This window comes from Dendroctonus ponderosae, unplaced genomic scaffold, assembly GCF_020466585.1.
Source record: "Dendroctonus ponderosae isolate FM_Combo_2020 unplaced genomic scaffold, Dpon_F_20191213v2 Dpon_F_20191213_8, whole genome shotgun sequence".
Lineage (NCBI taxonomy): Eukaryota > Metazoa > Arthropoda > Insecta > Coleoptera > Curculionidae > Dendroctonus > Dendroctonus ponderosae.
In genome coordinates this window covers 12883968-12897048 of record NW_026019016.1, presented here as the reverse complement: position 1 = coordinate 12897048, position 13081 = coordinate 12883968, and the positions used below count along the sequence as shown (strand labels likewise).

At 40.5% G+C, this 13081-nt stretch overlaps 1 protein-coding gene across 1 annotated transcript in view; it reads right to left on the bottom strand.

Annotated features, from left to right (window-relative positions):
* The window catches only part of LOC109545764 (disco-interacting protein 2), a 126627-nt gene that overhangs the window by 100791 nt on the left and 12755 nt on the right, over positions 1-13081 (bottom strand). Inside the window, exons 3-5 of the mRNA XM_048669148.1 lie at positions 4218-5630; positions 3680-4160; positions 3264-3619 (exon numbers count right to left, since the gene is read on the bottom strand). Coding sequence (XP_048525105.1) covers positions 3264-3619; positions 3680-4160; positions 4218-5445 — 2065 coding nt within the window. The 5' untranslated portion in view covers positions 5446-5630. The remainder of the gene's footprint in view (positions 1-3263; positions 3620-3679; positions 4161-4217; positions 5631-13081) is intronic.

The following is a 13081-nucleotide window of genomic DNA, read 5'->3' as shown; positions in this document are numbered from 1 at the left end:
TAACTTCCAAACTATATAATGGCTCAAACTTGTTCAGCTTGCAACACGTGCGCTAATCTCAAAAGTGATTTTTCCATTCTATTAACAAGTTGCAAAGGCAACAAATGCATCAATCACGTTCACGTGTTCATTAATAATCCGCCAAGACATGCAGCAGGTAACAACAAGCATACAATTCACATCACATGGTGCATTAATAAGAAGAATCGCGCTTTATTGAGCTACTAAACGCTTCTATATGAGCGCGGAAACCGATCAGCAATCATTCGTATTAACTGAATATGGAGGCAAGGGATTGAGCAGTTGGGAATGAATCCATGGAAGAAATTTCCATTTAGGGTTTAATCAGTTGAAACTCGCAATAATTCAGCCCAAATGTATATGAGGGCGTATCACTCAACCATTACTAGACTTCGACTATTTAATTAAGTTGTCAACGATCCCCCGCAGATGCTTTAAGTAGAAAATGCGAGCTAATCACAAAAAACAATTACTTTTCCAACCAATTTCAGTCAATAACGGTTCAAAGACAAAAACCATTTGAAATTTCATTAAGTTTTCACATCCAGAGCCGGTCAGGCACCGTTCCCAGAATGTCATAATAATAATAATGGTTATATAAGAAACCTGAATTAATATGCATAAAATGAGATAACGGGACGGACAGCACCGATAAAAAAACAACATATGGTGGCACATAAAACGGCACCTTTGAATAAGAGAGGATGATTTTATGCGCGATCAGTACGACATCGTTGTGTTGAATAACGCGACCTGACCGATAGCTGATCATCGGATGCCAAATGGTGAAAACGGATCTTTTGTGCAGGCCAAGAAAAAATGCTTGAAGCGGACTTACTCGACCTGCTGCTTCAAGTGATGGGAAGAAAACATGGAAAAAATGTCTCGAATTGCTTATCGCAACTACATTCTACGACCCCCCCACATTGAATTATCTATCCAACGATGCCAAAACGAATTTTCTGGCTCGAATGGTTCTTGAGAAACTTCGAAAAAAGCAGCGTCATGTTCAAGTGGATTTTGCAACTCAAAAATAAACCACGCAAATCTAAAACTTCTTGAATTCAAGCATTTTTTGAGAAAACTGACAACAATCCCCATCCATGGTTCACTTTCTAAAATTGCCATTTATTTCTCTCTAGAATGATGTACAAATGAGCGTTCTTGCTCATTTTGCCTCCCAGATATGATCAAAAACTACTCGAATTTCCTAAGCTAAAGGGATGATGAATGTTTATAAAATCCGCAGATGTTCGACATTGTTATGCATTTTTGCTTTCAACAACTTCCGGATTGATGGCGTTTTCGGACAATAGCTTACAAAAAACACCATTTTTCTTGCGCCAATGTTTCGACCTCATTTTGCAGCCACCGTGGGGGCTAAAATTAACCTGATGATGATTCCTAGTTAAACAGTTTATGAATGTTTATAAAGTCCGCAGATGTTCGACATTGTTTTGCATTTTTTGTTTGCAACAGTTTTTCAAACTTCCGCATTGGTCAATGGTTTGCGAAAAACACCGTTTCCTCGGAACAACGTTTCGACTACATATTGAAGCCACCGTCGGGGGCTAAAGTTCACGTCATACTAATGTTGCATCGATGTTCCAAATCCAAACAAGAATGGTGACGTTTTCGATCAATGCTTCACGAAGAAAAACCCGTTTTTCTGGCTCTAACTCTTAACGTTCAGCGCCCTGCAGGCTCAAACCTGAGGCCGAAACGTTGGCCCAAGAAAAACAGTGTTTTCCGCAAATCATTGACCGAAAACATCTTTTTCCTGAGTACTTTGACAAGTTCCAGAGTCCTTGGACTGTGTTCGGCATTTCAAGTTTTGAGGAGCACAATTCACCAACTAACCCCAAATACCCCATGTAGCATTATATATCGGGTATATATTTATACAATAGTGGCAGAGCATTTTTATGTTGGGTCAATATTGTCAATTATAAGCCAATATTAGAACAGCTTTTTTGACCAATATTGATGTATCTATACAAATACAATATTGGCAAAATATTTTTAATTTCCAGTATTGCTTGAAGATTAACATGCAATATTTTATAGCAATACTATGCCAAATAAACTTTTTCGATATAATTAATAATCATAGAAAATTGTCTTAGTAGGTAATAATTATTATTAATATCTTACGGTCTGATTTATAATCAAAGTTAAAGTGTTTATTTCTTCAAGTGAATATTTCTATATTGAAAACTGCTTGTCGGATAAACTTTAGCAATCGAACTCGGCTACTATGATTTGAAGTTAGCGTTGTGTACTTATTTGTACCTACCTAAATAGTAAATAGTTACATACTTCGGTGTTTTGTGCAACAATCTGTAACTCAACATATAAGTACATATTATTCTTACATAAATATAGTGATAGGTATCTTTTTGCCTACTCTTTTTAATATAATAAGTTCACAACTATCTACATGCCCTCATGTATATGCATGAGAGGGCATGTATTTGTTGTACAGTTGCTTATAACCCATACAAGCCGTACGTTTATAAAACTCTGAGCTTTATTCGAGTTTTGCTAATTTTGTTAGGTAAAATGAGGGACCATCGTACCAATGCCGGGTCTTAGTTGAACTGCATTGAAACTAGTTACAAACTGTTATTCTAAAGCTTATTAAATATATTTTTTTATATTTAAACTCGCACAATCCTAAAAATAAATAATTGTGTAAGTAAGATTTATTGTATGCTACAATAACGAATGTAATCTAACAACTTACATAGAAAATAAAGTTTAATCTCCATTTTTTAGAGAAATATATCGGATTTTCCCTGGCTAGTGCTGGAGATAGAGGGGGTGGAAGAAAGTCCAGGCCGGTGAGTTTTTTTTTTCGTTTAATAATTCATACAAGTAGACAAATAGCCATTATTTGTTTCGCAATTTTTTAATTAAAATCGGATCATCAGAACTTGTTGAGTTTTTAAAACTTATAACAAGTTGTATTCACTTTTCAATATTGGCTCAATAATTATTAACAATATTGAGCCATCCAGTATGTTGCATATAGCCAATATTGTACGAACATATTTTGCTACCTGCGTGCCAGTTATGCCTGGTTGTTGTTGATGCAATTATTCAGGGAAAAATCCCCAAAAAAACACACACAGACAAAAACAACACAAAGAAACAGGATCAACGATTGAGTCAAATTTATTGCAACTTCAACAGTTTTCAACTCCATCAACTCGAAACCACCAGGGCCCGCATCAACTTACCTATTTTCTTGGCAGGCCTTCTTAAAGTAGATGGTACTCTGATGACGGTGGGCTTGACCAGATAGGTGATACTCCTCTTATGACTCAATCCGGTGGATTTTTTCCGCCTCACCGGCCGTCTGCGCGGCACTGGCGAAACGCCTGGCGGAACGTACACGTTCGCACACTTGCCGTCCGACTCTGAATCACTAGAACTATCACTCATGGCTGACACTAGGGAATCTTCCTCGGAAAAGTCCTCCAAGTTGTTGGTCGACTCGCGATAGTCGCTGCTGGTCTTCCGATACTCCATCAGCTGGTTCTTTGTTTGGTACCTGCGGGTGTCGTCCATGTCGCCTTGGGTGTCCCCGATCGACCTGCAAAACCCGCAGGAAACGGAGCGTGGTTTACATCAGCCCCCCATAGTTCTCACTCACCTGTTCAAGGAGGTTTTCTCCCCGTAAAAGGCATAATCGCCACTCTGCATGGAGGTTTCCGCCTTGAGATGCCTCCTCACCATGCCATAGCCGCTGGAAACGTGGCGCTCCACCTCAATCAGCCTGTTATCGTAGATCTCCAGACGTTTCCTGCTGCCGGCAGTGGGTTGCACCTCCTTTTTCTCCATGGAGAAGCTCTCCAGGTTGATCTCCTCCTCATCGCTCAAGTATTCGTAGTCGCCAGGCAGGCTTTCGTAGAGTCCCTCATCGGTGCTTTCCAAGCTCCGGGTGGTGGAGTACATGCTGGAGTCCAGAGGATTGAAGCTGCGAATCTCCTGCATCTTGCTGCGGAAGGAGGGCTTCTGGGAGCCCCCTTTCCGCTTCTCTGGCGGCACGAAAATCATCGGGTCCAGCTTGAGGGCGCTGATCGCCCTTTGGGGCCTGGAACAGATCACCTGGTAGATGTCGCTTCTGATCGTACCTACAACCCAGCAAACGCTCCTTCATCACACTCGGCTAACCAACCCTAACCACCTACCACTGTCCTTGTCCTTCTTCTTGCTCTTCTTTGCTTTGCCCTTCTTCTTCTTGCTGCTGCGCCGCACCGAACTGCGGCGCGTCTCTATAAACATCGCACTACTAGTCCTCTTAAAGTACCCATCGCGACTGACACTCGGCTTGGGCTTCGGCCGGGATTTCTTCCTGAAGAAGCCCCCCTTCGAGCCGTTGGGCGAGAAGTTCGCATGGAAATCGCTCAGCTTCGGGGCGCTGATCGAGAAACTGAACCCCGAGTCTTTGCTGGAGAACAGCCCGGTTGAAGCTGTGTTGTTGCTGGTCGAACTCAACGTCCTGGTGACCGGCGGGGTGGACCGTTTCTGCAGCCGATTGGACACCATCGGATCATCGCGCAGATCCTTGAGGGCGCTGTCCAAAGAGTGGTGGGCCGGAGGCGGGTTTGAGGAGGAGGACTTGGGCATCTCCAGGCTTCTGGGCGTCATCGCTTGCGGCGCGTCCATCCAGATGCGGCCCAGACTGATGGAGAGTGAGCACATTTCTTCGGTGCCGGAGTCGCAGGGAAGCAGCGGCGCGGGACTATGCCTGGACCGTCTTCGGATCAACGGGCTCTTCTTCACCTCGGTAGAATCGCCCCAAGGGAACATTTCCACTGCCGAGTCGTTGCTCTCGGCTCTTTGCAGGTTGGTGGTGGGACTGTGGCAAATGTGGGTGGACGATGTGTTGTTCTTCCTGAAGACTGGCGAAGAGGACAGCTGGCGGATGACTGGCGTTTGGGGTTTTTCATCGGAAGCTGGCACATAGATGATGGTGCGCTCCGAGCCCTTGATGGGCCGACTGGCTGGGGCTTCTTCCCGTTTGATCTCCTGCAGCCACTGGCTGTAGACCACCACACTGTTGCCCGATGAGACACTTTTCGTGTCTGCCGGCTGCGGTTTTTTGTAGTTGTTGCACACAATTTCCTTGCCCGACTTGATGGTGGCCGTTAGATCCCCTTTGTTCACCTGCACCGACGTGTCCACCTTCTTCACAGTCTCCTCCGGTATCTGAGCCAGCAGCTCCTCCTCAGACACCGTCTGCGTGGCCACCTCCAGCTTGGGAACCACCTTCCGCTTCCCCCGATCCAAGTAGCTCTTCCTGATCGAGATCCTCTTGAACGAGTCGCTGCGCTTAAACGAAGATCCATCATTGTCCTTCTTCTTTCGGCCGCCGCCCATCAAACGGCGCAGGTTTTCGAAAGTGATTGGCTTCATATCGGGCCGACTAATCGGATGCAAATTCACCTGTTTAAATGCGATGGTGGTGTGTTATTGACTTCGATTAAAGTCTTCATTTTGACTGGCGATTTGCACGAATTGACTGTTCAAATCAGCCAAATCAACAAATTCTTTGGCGCGTGCCGGCGTAGTGGACTGAAGAAGCGCGCATGCTGCTGAGCCTAAAAGAAATCGATTACTTTATCGCACTCGGACCTAGAGGGTTGAGCTTGCGTTGAGTTTGGTCGGATGTAGGTATCTTCGATTTCAGAGGTTGGGCTCATAATATGCAAACATTGTTGGCTGAATATCGGTCACTTACGCTCCAAAACGATTGAAAATGGACAGAAAATGTTGATTATTTCGGATCTGAAGAGTCCAGTGTGTTTTTAAGGGTTTCCTTGCATTCCTCGACTCTTTCCGGTGACAATGATGAAAAAATCGAGACATTTTGAGAGATTTTATATTTTTCAAAAAAATCAACCCTCCCCCCTTACGAAACTTTCGATCAAAAATCAAAATTTCACAACCGTGTTTTTTGCGCTCATTGGATTCTTTGCGACCTCAGAAGCTCCTTAATGTGCAAATTTCAAGTTTTTGAGTCCTGAATAGGGAAGAAATCGTCGGTTGAAAATCGCTTCCGCTCAAAAACGACTCAAAATGGACAGAAAATGTTGATTATTTCGGATCTGGCAAGTCGAGCGTGTTTTTCAGTATAAGGGCTATTTCGCAGAATTTTCCGGCGGAACCAAATTAAATGCACACGGGGCTGATATTTGCATTCGTGATGGGGGCTGTTTGTCTTTTCAGACTGCATTACGGGCCAATGTGTTTCCTGCGGGGAAGTAAATCTCTTTCCCGGAAAATTGGATCCATTTTGATTAGGTAGTTAGACGGATACGAGATGGCATTTTTGGGGCGGGCCCGGGCGAGTTCCATTCATTGTGAGCAGAATATTGCAGCAATAATAGAAACAAGTTTGTCTGCAGGCGCAATATTTGCCGCATTCATAGACACCATTGAGTAACAAATTTGCCTAGAAGCCAAGCGCTATGCAGAACTAATCTGAAATTGGGTGGCATCATTTTATATCACTTTAACATTTTCTGGGAGAATTAGAAACTTTTACACGTGCTCTAATCTGCTATGGCAAAATGCGCGAATTTTTATGTTTCACCTTATGGAAAAGTGTCACATTCCCGGATGGTACCTTTTTAACTCGATATCGCACTCATTAATGCGATCAATCGCCCAGTTATAGAGTATTGATAACTTGGTTAAACATGTTGAAAAATCGATTAGGTAAAGAACACCCTACATCCCTAGTGGCTTAATAATGGTAACGTAAGTGCAATCGGCACGAAAACACTCACGTTATAATGAGGATTTATCTCTCAGTACATACAGTTTCGATTACAACTATGCGTTGGCATATATCTGGAAAAATTGGCGCATCAAACAATACGGTAAAAAGCAGCCCGTTAGGCCTTTAGAGTAACAAATGAGCCACGAGTTGGAACTTCTGAATATTCAACTCATTATACTCTTAATTGCCGTATAATTACGAGGCAAACGGAAAAAGGAGATAAATTATTGCAAAAAAACTCTCACGAATGCAAGGTCGTTACTGTTCAAGTGCGAATTAGGTGTTTCGACCTTTGGTTTCATTCGCGTGTTTAGGTTTTACCGATTATCGGAGAATTTCCAATTTTAATCATATTCATTCAAACGACAGAATTTTTTCAAAAGAATCCCACTTGCACAAACAATTTTACTTAGTCAGAATGCGGGTTCTAAAACACATCACTTTGTCAGCGATACGTTTTCAAGATCCACTCTTAAGCTCATTAAAACCGAGTATTTCATTCACCGAATTCATGGAGGTAAAAGTTTAACGACTTTCGAAAACCTGATGAATAACCACATTGTGTGGCAATTCCAAAGAGGATAAATTAGCCTTTTCCCAATTAAACCATGAGCTTTAATACCATAACGGCATTAAGGGATTAAACATTTTATACGATGCTAAAAATAAAAACTGTCAACGTTTTTGTACGAAAGCTCATATTAGACCGAACTTAGTGGAAAAAAACGTTCCTGACGTTTCACAAGCACGAGTGGTAAGCATCTTCAGAGGTGTGCCCCAAGTGACTTTAATGTGAAAGGAAYTATTTTCAYTGASTKAGTTCKGCCCAGGGTTGCAAGCCAAGCATCAGGACAACGCCCTATTTTTTTAAAATTTGTATATCGTTTATTTCGTAACGTTTCGGCGAGACAACAGCGCCATCATCAGATTTGAAAATTCATTCAAACCCATAATTGGGAAACATTATATTCATTTAGGTCTTTGCTGTCTTGAACCTTCAATTTGTTTTGTCCAAACAAATTGAACGAGATAATAACAATTACATGCAGTCAGGAAAATAAATCAAAATAAACATTTCCCACAATTCGACATGGAAAAGTAGTGAAGAGGAAAAAGCTCTTAACTACCTCGTTGCTGTCTTATTTCGTTAGGATGTATAAAAGGTAGAAACTCTTAAACTGTTGGACTGCGGTCAATTTTCGTTAAAAATTTAAGAAATTACCGCAACGCGCCGGCAACTCGAACCGCCCAAAATAAAATTTTAAAACACTCGGCCGCTACTTTACAATTAGAAAGTTAAATCCCATTTATTAAATATTTCATGTTCGACTTGAGAACCCATAAGTCCTGCTTGGAACGAGCCGAGAACGAATTTAGTTGTCGGTTCAAAAGTTAATAAAAATGATAAACTATTCAAAGTGCCATTGGAAAATATTCAAATGGAAATTTGTAAATGACTGATTTACACATCGAGTGGAACATGGGCGCTCAAAAGCACCATTGTTTTGCCTCTAAATAAGGCTCAGTAACATTCATTGGCTAAATGTTTACTCTTTCAACTATTCGACCGTAAAAGGCACCAGCAATGCGATGCCTGTGAGTTATAAACCCATTGAGATTTATTTATTTCTTAACCGTTCAAAGGCGAGTAATTGCATTAAATAATGGAAGAACATAAATAAAATCAATAGACCTCGTTTGTGTTATTCAATAAAGTGTTTTCATTGCATCAAACATTTCTACAAACTGAACATTAATCTATGGTAATATATATATATCGAAGAGTAAATAAGTTTATACTATCTACCTATTGCTATTTTGTTAAATATTTAATAAACAAATTCAGCCAAAAATTCAAATTATTCATGAATCTCCAAAACGCAATCCTATTGGTTGTGACGTCTCTGGTCATATAAATGGCGGATTGTTTACGTTCTGTGCATAGTGTTTCATTAATTATTGTGTGGATTTAAATAATTTATAGTTTGTGTTAAACTAAAAAATGGCTTCAGAAGGATTCCCTAAAGCGTCAACAAACAATTTACCATGTGGACATATTTTTATGGTTACCGAAGTTTTAAAAAACGACGAACGCTTTAATTCAGCCGTATTTAAGGGTGTGAAAGCAGCAGCGTAAGTGAAAATCCGTAAATTCATTATTAGTTACTCTCTACTTAATATACTAATCTGTCTGTGTTGGTTTAAATTAGGTAAATAATATATAGAATTTCACTTGTTCAACTTAACCTAACCTATACACATGGCTGCTTTAAACGTAAAATGAACTCTTAAATTGTATTTTGGGCATCACGAGAGCAATATGGTGATATCGGATATGTCGAATTGAAACGCGAGGGTTCTTTGTGCATTTTACAACGTAGAATTTGCCCAGAACACAGAGTACGATCGAAGGCATATTCTATCTGCCTCATCGTTAGCTTTTTGTTCGTACTTTCATAAAAATGATCCTCGCAAGAAAAAAACATTTATTTTGATTTAGGAACATCACGTCTAGCTGCTTTGAACCCTAAAACTTTACGTGCATAATCATGGGGAACGGTTGGAAAGAGTTTGTTTGGAGCACTTATTGAGGCATCCTGGCACAAAACACCACTTATTTTGTGATCCATACATGTCACTATTTTCCATTAAGCAAGATAATAATAATAATCAATAAAATAATGATAATCACAATAACTAAAATAATAAAACAACAACATAAACACGAGACACTTTGTTGATATGACCTGCTACGTCACAACCGGGATAGGCAACCGACGATACGGATTCGGCGTTTTTGGCGGAAAACATCTGATTTGAATTTAAATTCGCTTTAAAACTATTATGGAGACTTTTTTTGCAAAAAAATTACATCAGTGTAATGTTTGCCATAACTACTTTGTATATATCAACATTAAAAAAAAGGTGAAAACCCCCTATTGAAATGGAAGAAAGAAGACGCACTCAACCCAAGCGCCATCCTAATGGAAATGAGTGAAACAGCAGTGTTTCAAAGCGCTTAAATTGCTGGAATGGAAAGTAACATTACTCCTGCAGCTCCATTTCCCTACATTTTACTGCCGGGATTAATGAATGCAATTTGGATAACTCAGTGCTACAATTTAAATGTGCAGCGTGAAGAAGAATGCGCCATGTGATGAAAGCATATAATATTTCCTCAACTTTCCATACACGGAGCTGATTGCAGGGAGTATAACTTCTCCTCGCCACTACGCTAGAACAGACGGAAAAAACGGGATAATCGGAATGAAATTTATTCTCTTCGCGTTTACGTAGCAATTTCACGCTTGAAAAAGCCTGATCTTGACCAGCCGATTAATATTTGCAATAAAAACCCAAAGAAGATTGGTTAAAAGGTCAAATACCCAGCTGGAATCTTCTTCAAGTGAACCAAAAAAAAACTGAAACTTGTTGTGGCCAATCAAGCAATCGCAAAATCCTTTTGCGCAACAGTTTATAACCGGAACACGGTTTTTTTTAATGAAATTATGAAATTCAGCTTCGGCCCGTCTAAATGGAGCCGCTGTTTTTACGCAATTTTCGCTCAAAACGTGCCGTTGACAAAAAAACAGTTACTCCAATAAATAATCAGCCCATCAGTGTATTTTTAACGATCAATCCCAGAAAACATTCGGGATAAAAATGCCAATTTACCGATTCCATTGTGGCAAAAATGCGCGCCCCATTCCGAACAGGGATTTTTAAAGCTAAAAATAGGCTTCATTGTTTATCCAAACATGAATATCGATTCAATATGGCAAAGGTGGGCGAACTGTCTGCATAAAGCGGGCAAAACCGCAGAATATTAAACATTGAAAGTCAACCTAAACTGTGCATAATTTCGCACATTTTTCAGATTTAGCCACCTTTCTTTGAAGGATTCTTTAAGTAATCCACTGCGGTAATTTTCAGTTTTTCCCAGCAATACTCAACGTAGATAAGTTCTATGTTGTTGAGGCGGATTCATTTTTTTACACACTTCTTTTTGAAGAAGTTTGTAAAAAAATACTCAACGTCTTGCAAAAATAACTTGACGGTCCAAAACTCAAATAGAAATGCAACTGTTTTACCGATGAAACTCTCAATGCGTTTTTTGGTCGCACTCTTCACGTTTTCAGCCAGTCAATTGAATCAAATTCGTGAAAAGAAACTGGCGACTCGCTTCCCAACATCTTCAGATGTTGTTTGCTGGAACGCCCGAGAAAATTGTTTCCACTAGCAAAACAAGATGGATTTCGAAAGAAACTCCTCTGAAGCCAAGAGAGAAACTCGCCATCAACATGGGCACAAAAACCCGTTGATCTTCAGCGAAACTTCCTCAGCACCATCTCTCCATGAAAACTCTCAAAGCTAAACCGGCAGGCGGGAAAGCGACCAAGTGAAAAACACTACAATGGATTTTCCGCCTGATCAGTGAAACGAGCGCGCCCAAGATTTGCTTAACGTAAAAGAAGAACGCAAAAGAAAAAACGCCTGAACTGAAACTAATTAAGTTGGCAAAAGAAACCGAAGCAAATCGAACGCAGTCGTTTCTCATTTCCTTTTTCGCAAATGAGTCGTTACCTAATCGGCTTTTGAATCGATTCAAACTTAAAAAGAGCCTTAATCAGCCCGGCCTAATCATCGCCTTCATCAAGGGTCTAACGGGTCCAGTGATTGCTACTGAAGAGCTGAACAATGCGATCGGTAACGTTTAAATCGCCCAATTTTATGTAACTGGATATTGAAGTTTAATAATGTCGATTCCAATGATGTGATTATGGAAAAATGCGACGGCTTTCCGAAACAAATCGACGAATCATTCAAATCAACTCAATTAATATTGATGAAGGCTGGCAATAATCGCTAAATATGGTGCGCTCTTATCGAATAAGCCATTTATAATAATATATGGGAAGTAATTCTGGCGGTTTTCACTAGTCATTTGAATATGCGAAACGAAGCCAATAAATCAACGACCAGAATGTATGAACGTTTTTAAATTGTCATGTGGAACTTGATTGCCACTAATTGGCATGTCGTCTGCATACAACACATTTACCTCACTTAAACAGGGTGAAAACACGCAAAAAAAACACACAGAATTGCTCAACAGAACGTTTGGACACGATGTTAAACGAAACTTTTCTGGCGGAAGGATTGATCAAGAAAAATCTGCATTTGACTGGTTTTCCATTCTTGGATCTGGTGGTTGTTTCTACCTTCTTGATCAAAACTGATTAACAATCAGCTGCTCAATTGCGGCCACTTTCGGCCTCGAAGAAGATCGCACCGATTCAAGTCTTCCCAGAAGTTTTGAAGAGCACAATCCCAAAAACCTAACCCGGATCTCTGCCTGATTGCATGGTTGCCGCTGTCGTCGCTTGATCCAGGTTGTGTAAGACTCAATTTGTAGCGCAATCGGCAAACTTTTTAAACAGCAAAACAAAATATCCACTTTCGACCGGGTAAAAGCTCAGCACGCGTCCTTCGAACGGCTGGATGTTAAATTATTTAATTGTTTCTATGCACCGATTATGGGCAAAAGACAATAACGTCGACAACCGCGCTCTTAAATTACATTGGACGTAACAACATTTACATACTGGTCGATGTTGCTCCAGCGCGTAACCATTCTGGGAAACACCTACAAATAGTTTTTTCAAAGAAAACCGTTTTTGCTGATATGAAAAATACGCGCGCTCTCATTTGAACATTGGCATAAAATGGTAATTGCCGCACCTGGATTTCAGTGCGAAAAAAACTGTTTTTCTCTTATGGCTGGCAGATACTAATCGGATTTTGATTCGTGGGACTTGCAGGAATTAATCACTTCCCTCTGGAAGGCAACTTTTAATAGCGACTGAAAGAACTGAATTTGACTGAAACCTCCCATAAAAGTACAAGAAAATAATGGAAATGCACACCGGCAACCGTGCATTCAGGCCGAATGTTTGCAGAGAACCCTATAAGAATGACAGCGCATTTGGGGTTAGTTCTCTAATTGTACTCTTCAAACCTTGAAATGTATAACATTATCGAACATGCATAAACATCGCCATTCTAGCTGAGAATCCGAAAAGTGCTCATTGGCCCTCATCAGTTGGGTTTAGCCTGAAAATCATTTTTACGTCGCAGTAAAACAGATCACCGACAAAGTGCAGGTTTCGCGAGTATTATTTTCAGCTAATTGCGCCCTTCCGGTGTTGTCAAATTTCTTATTGGGTTTTTGGCAAATAACTGATGTTTTTAGCGAGAATTACAATT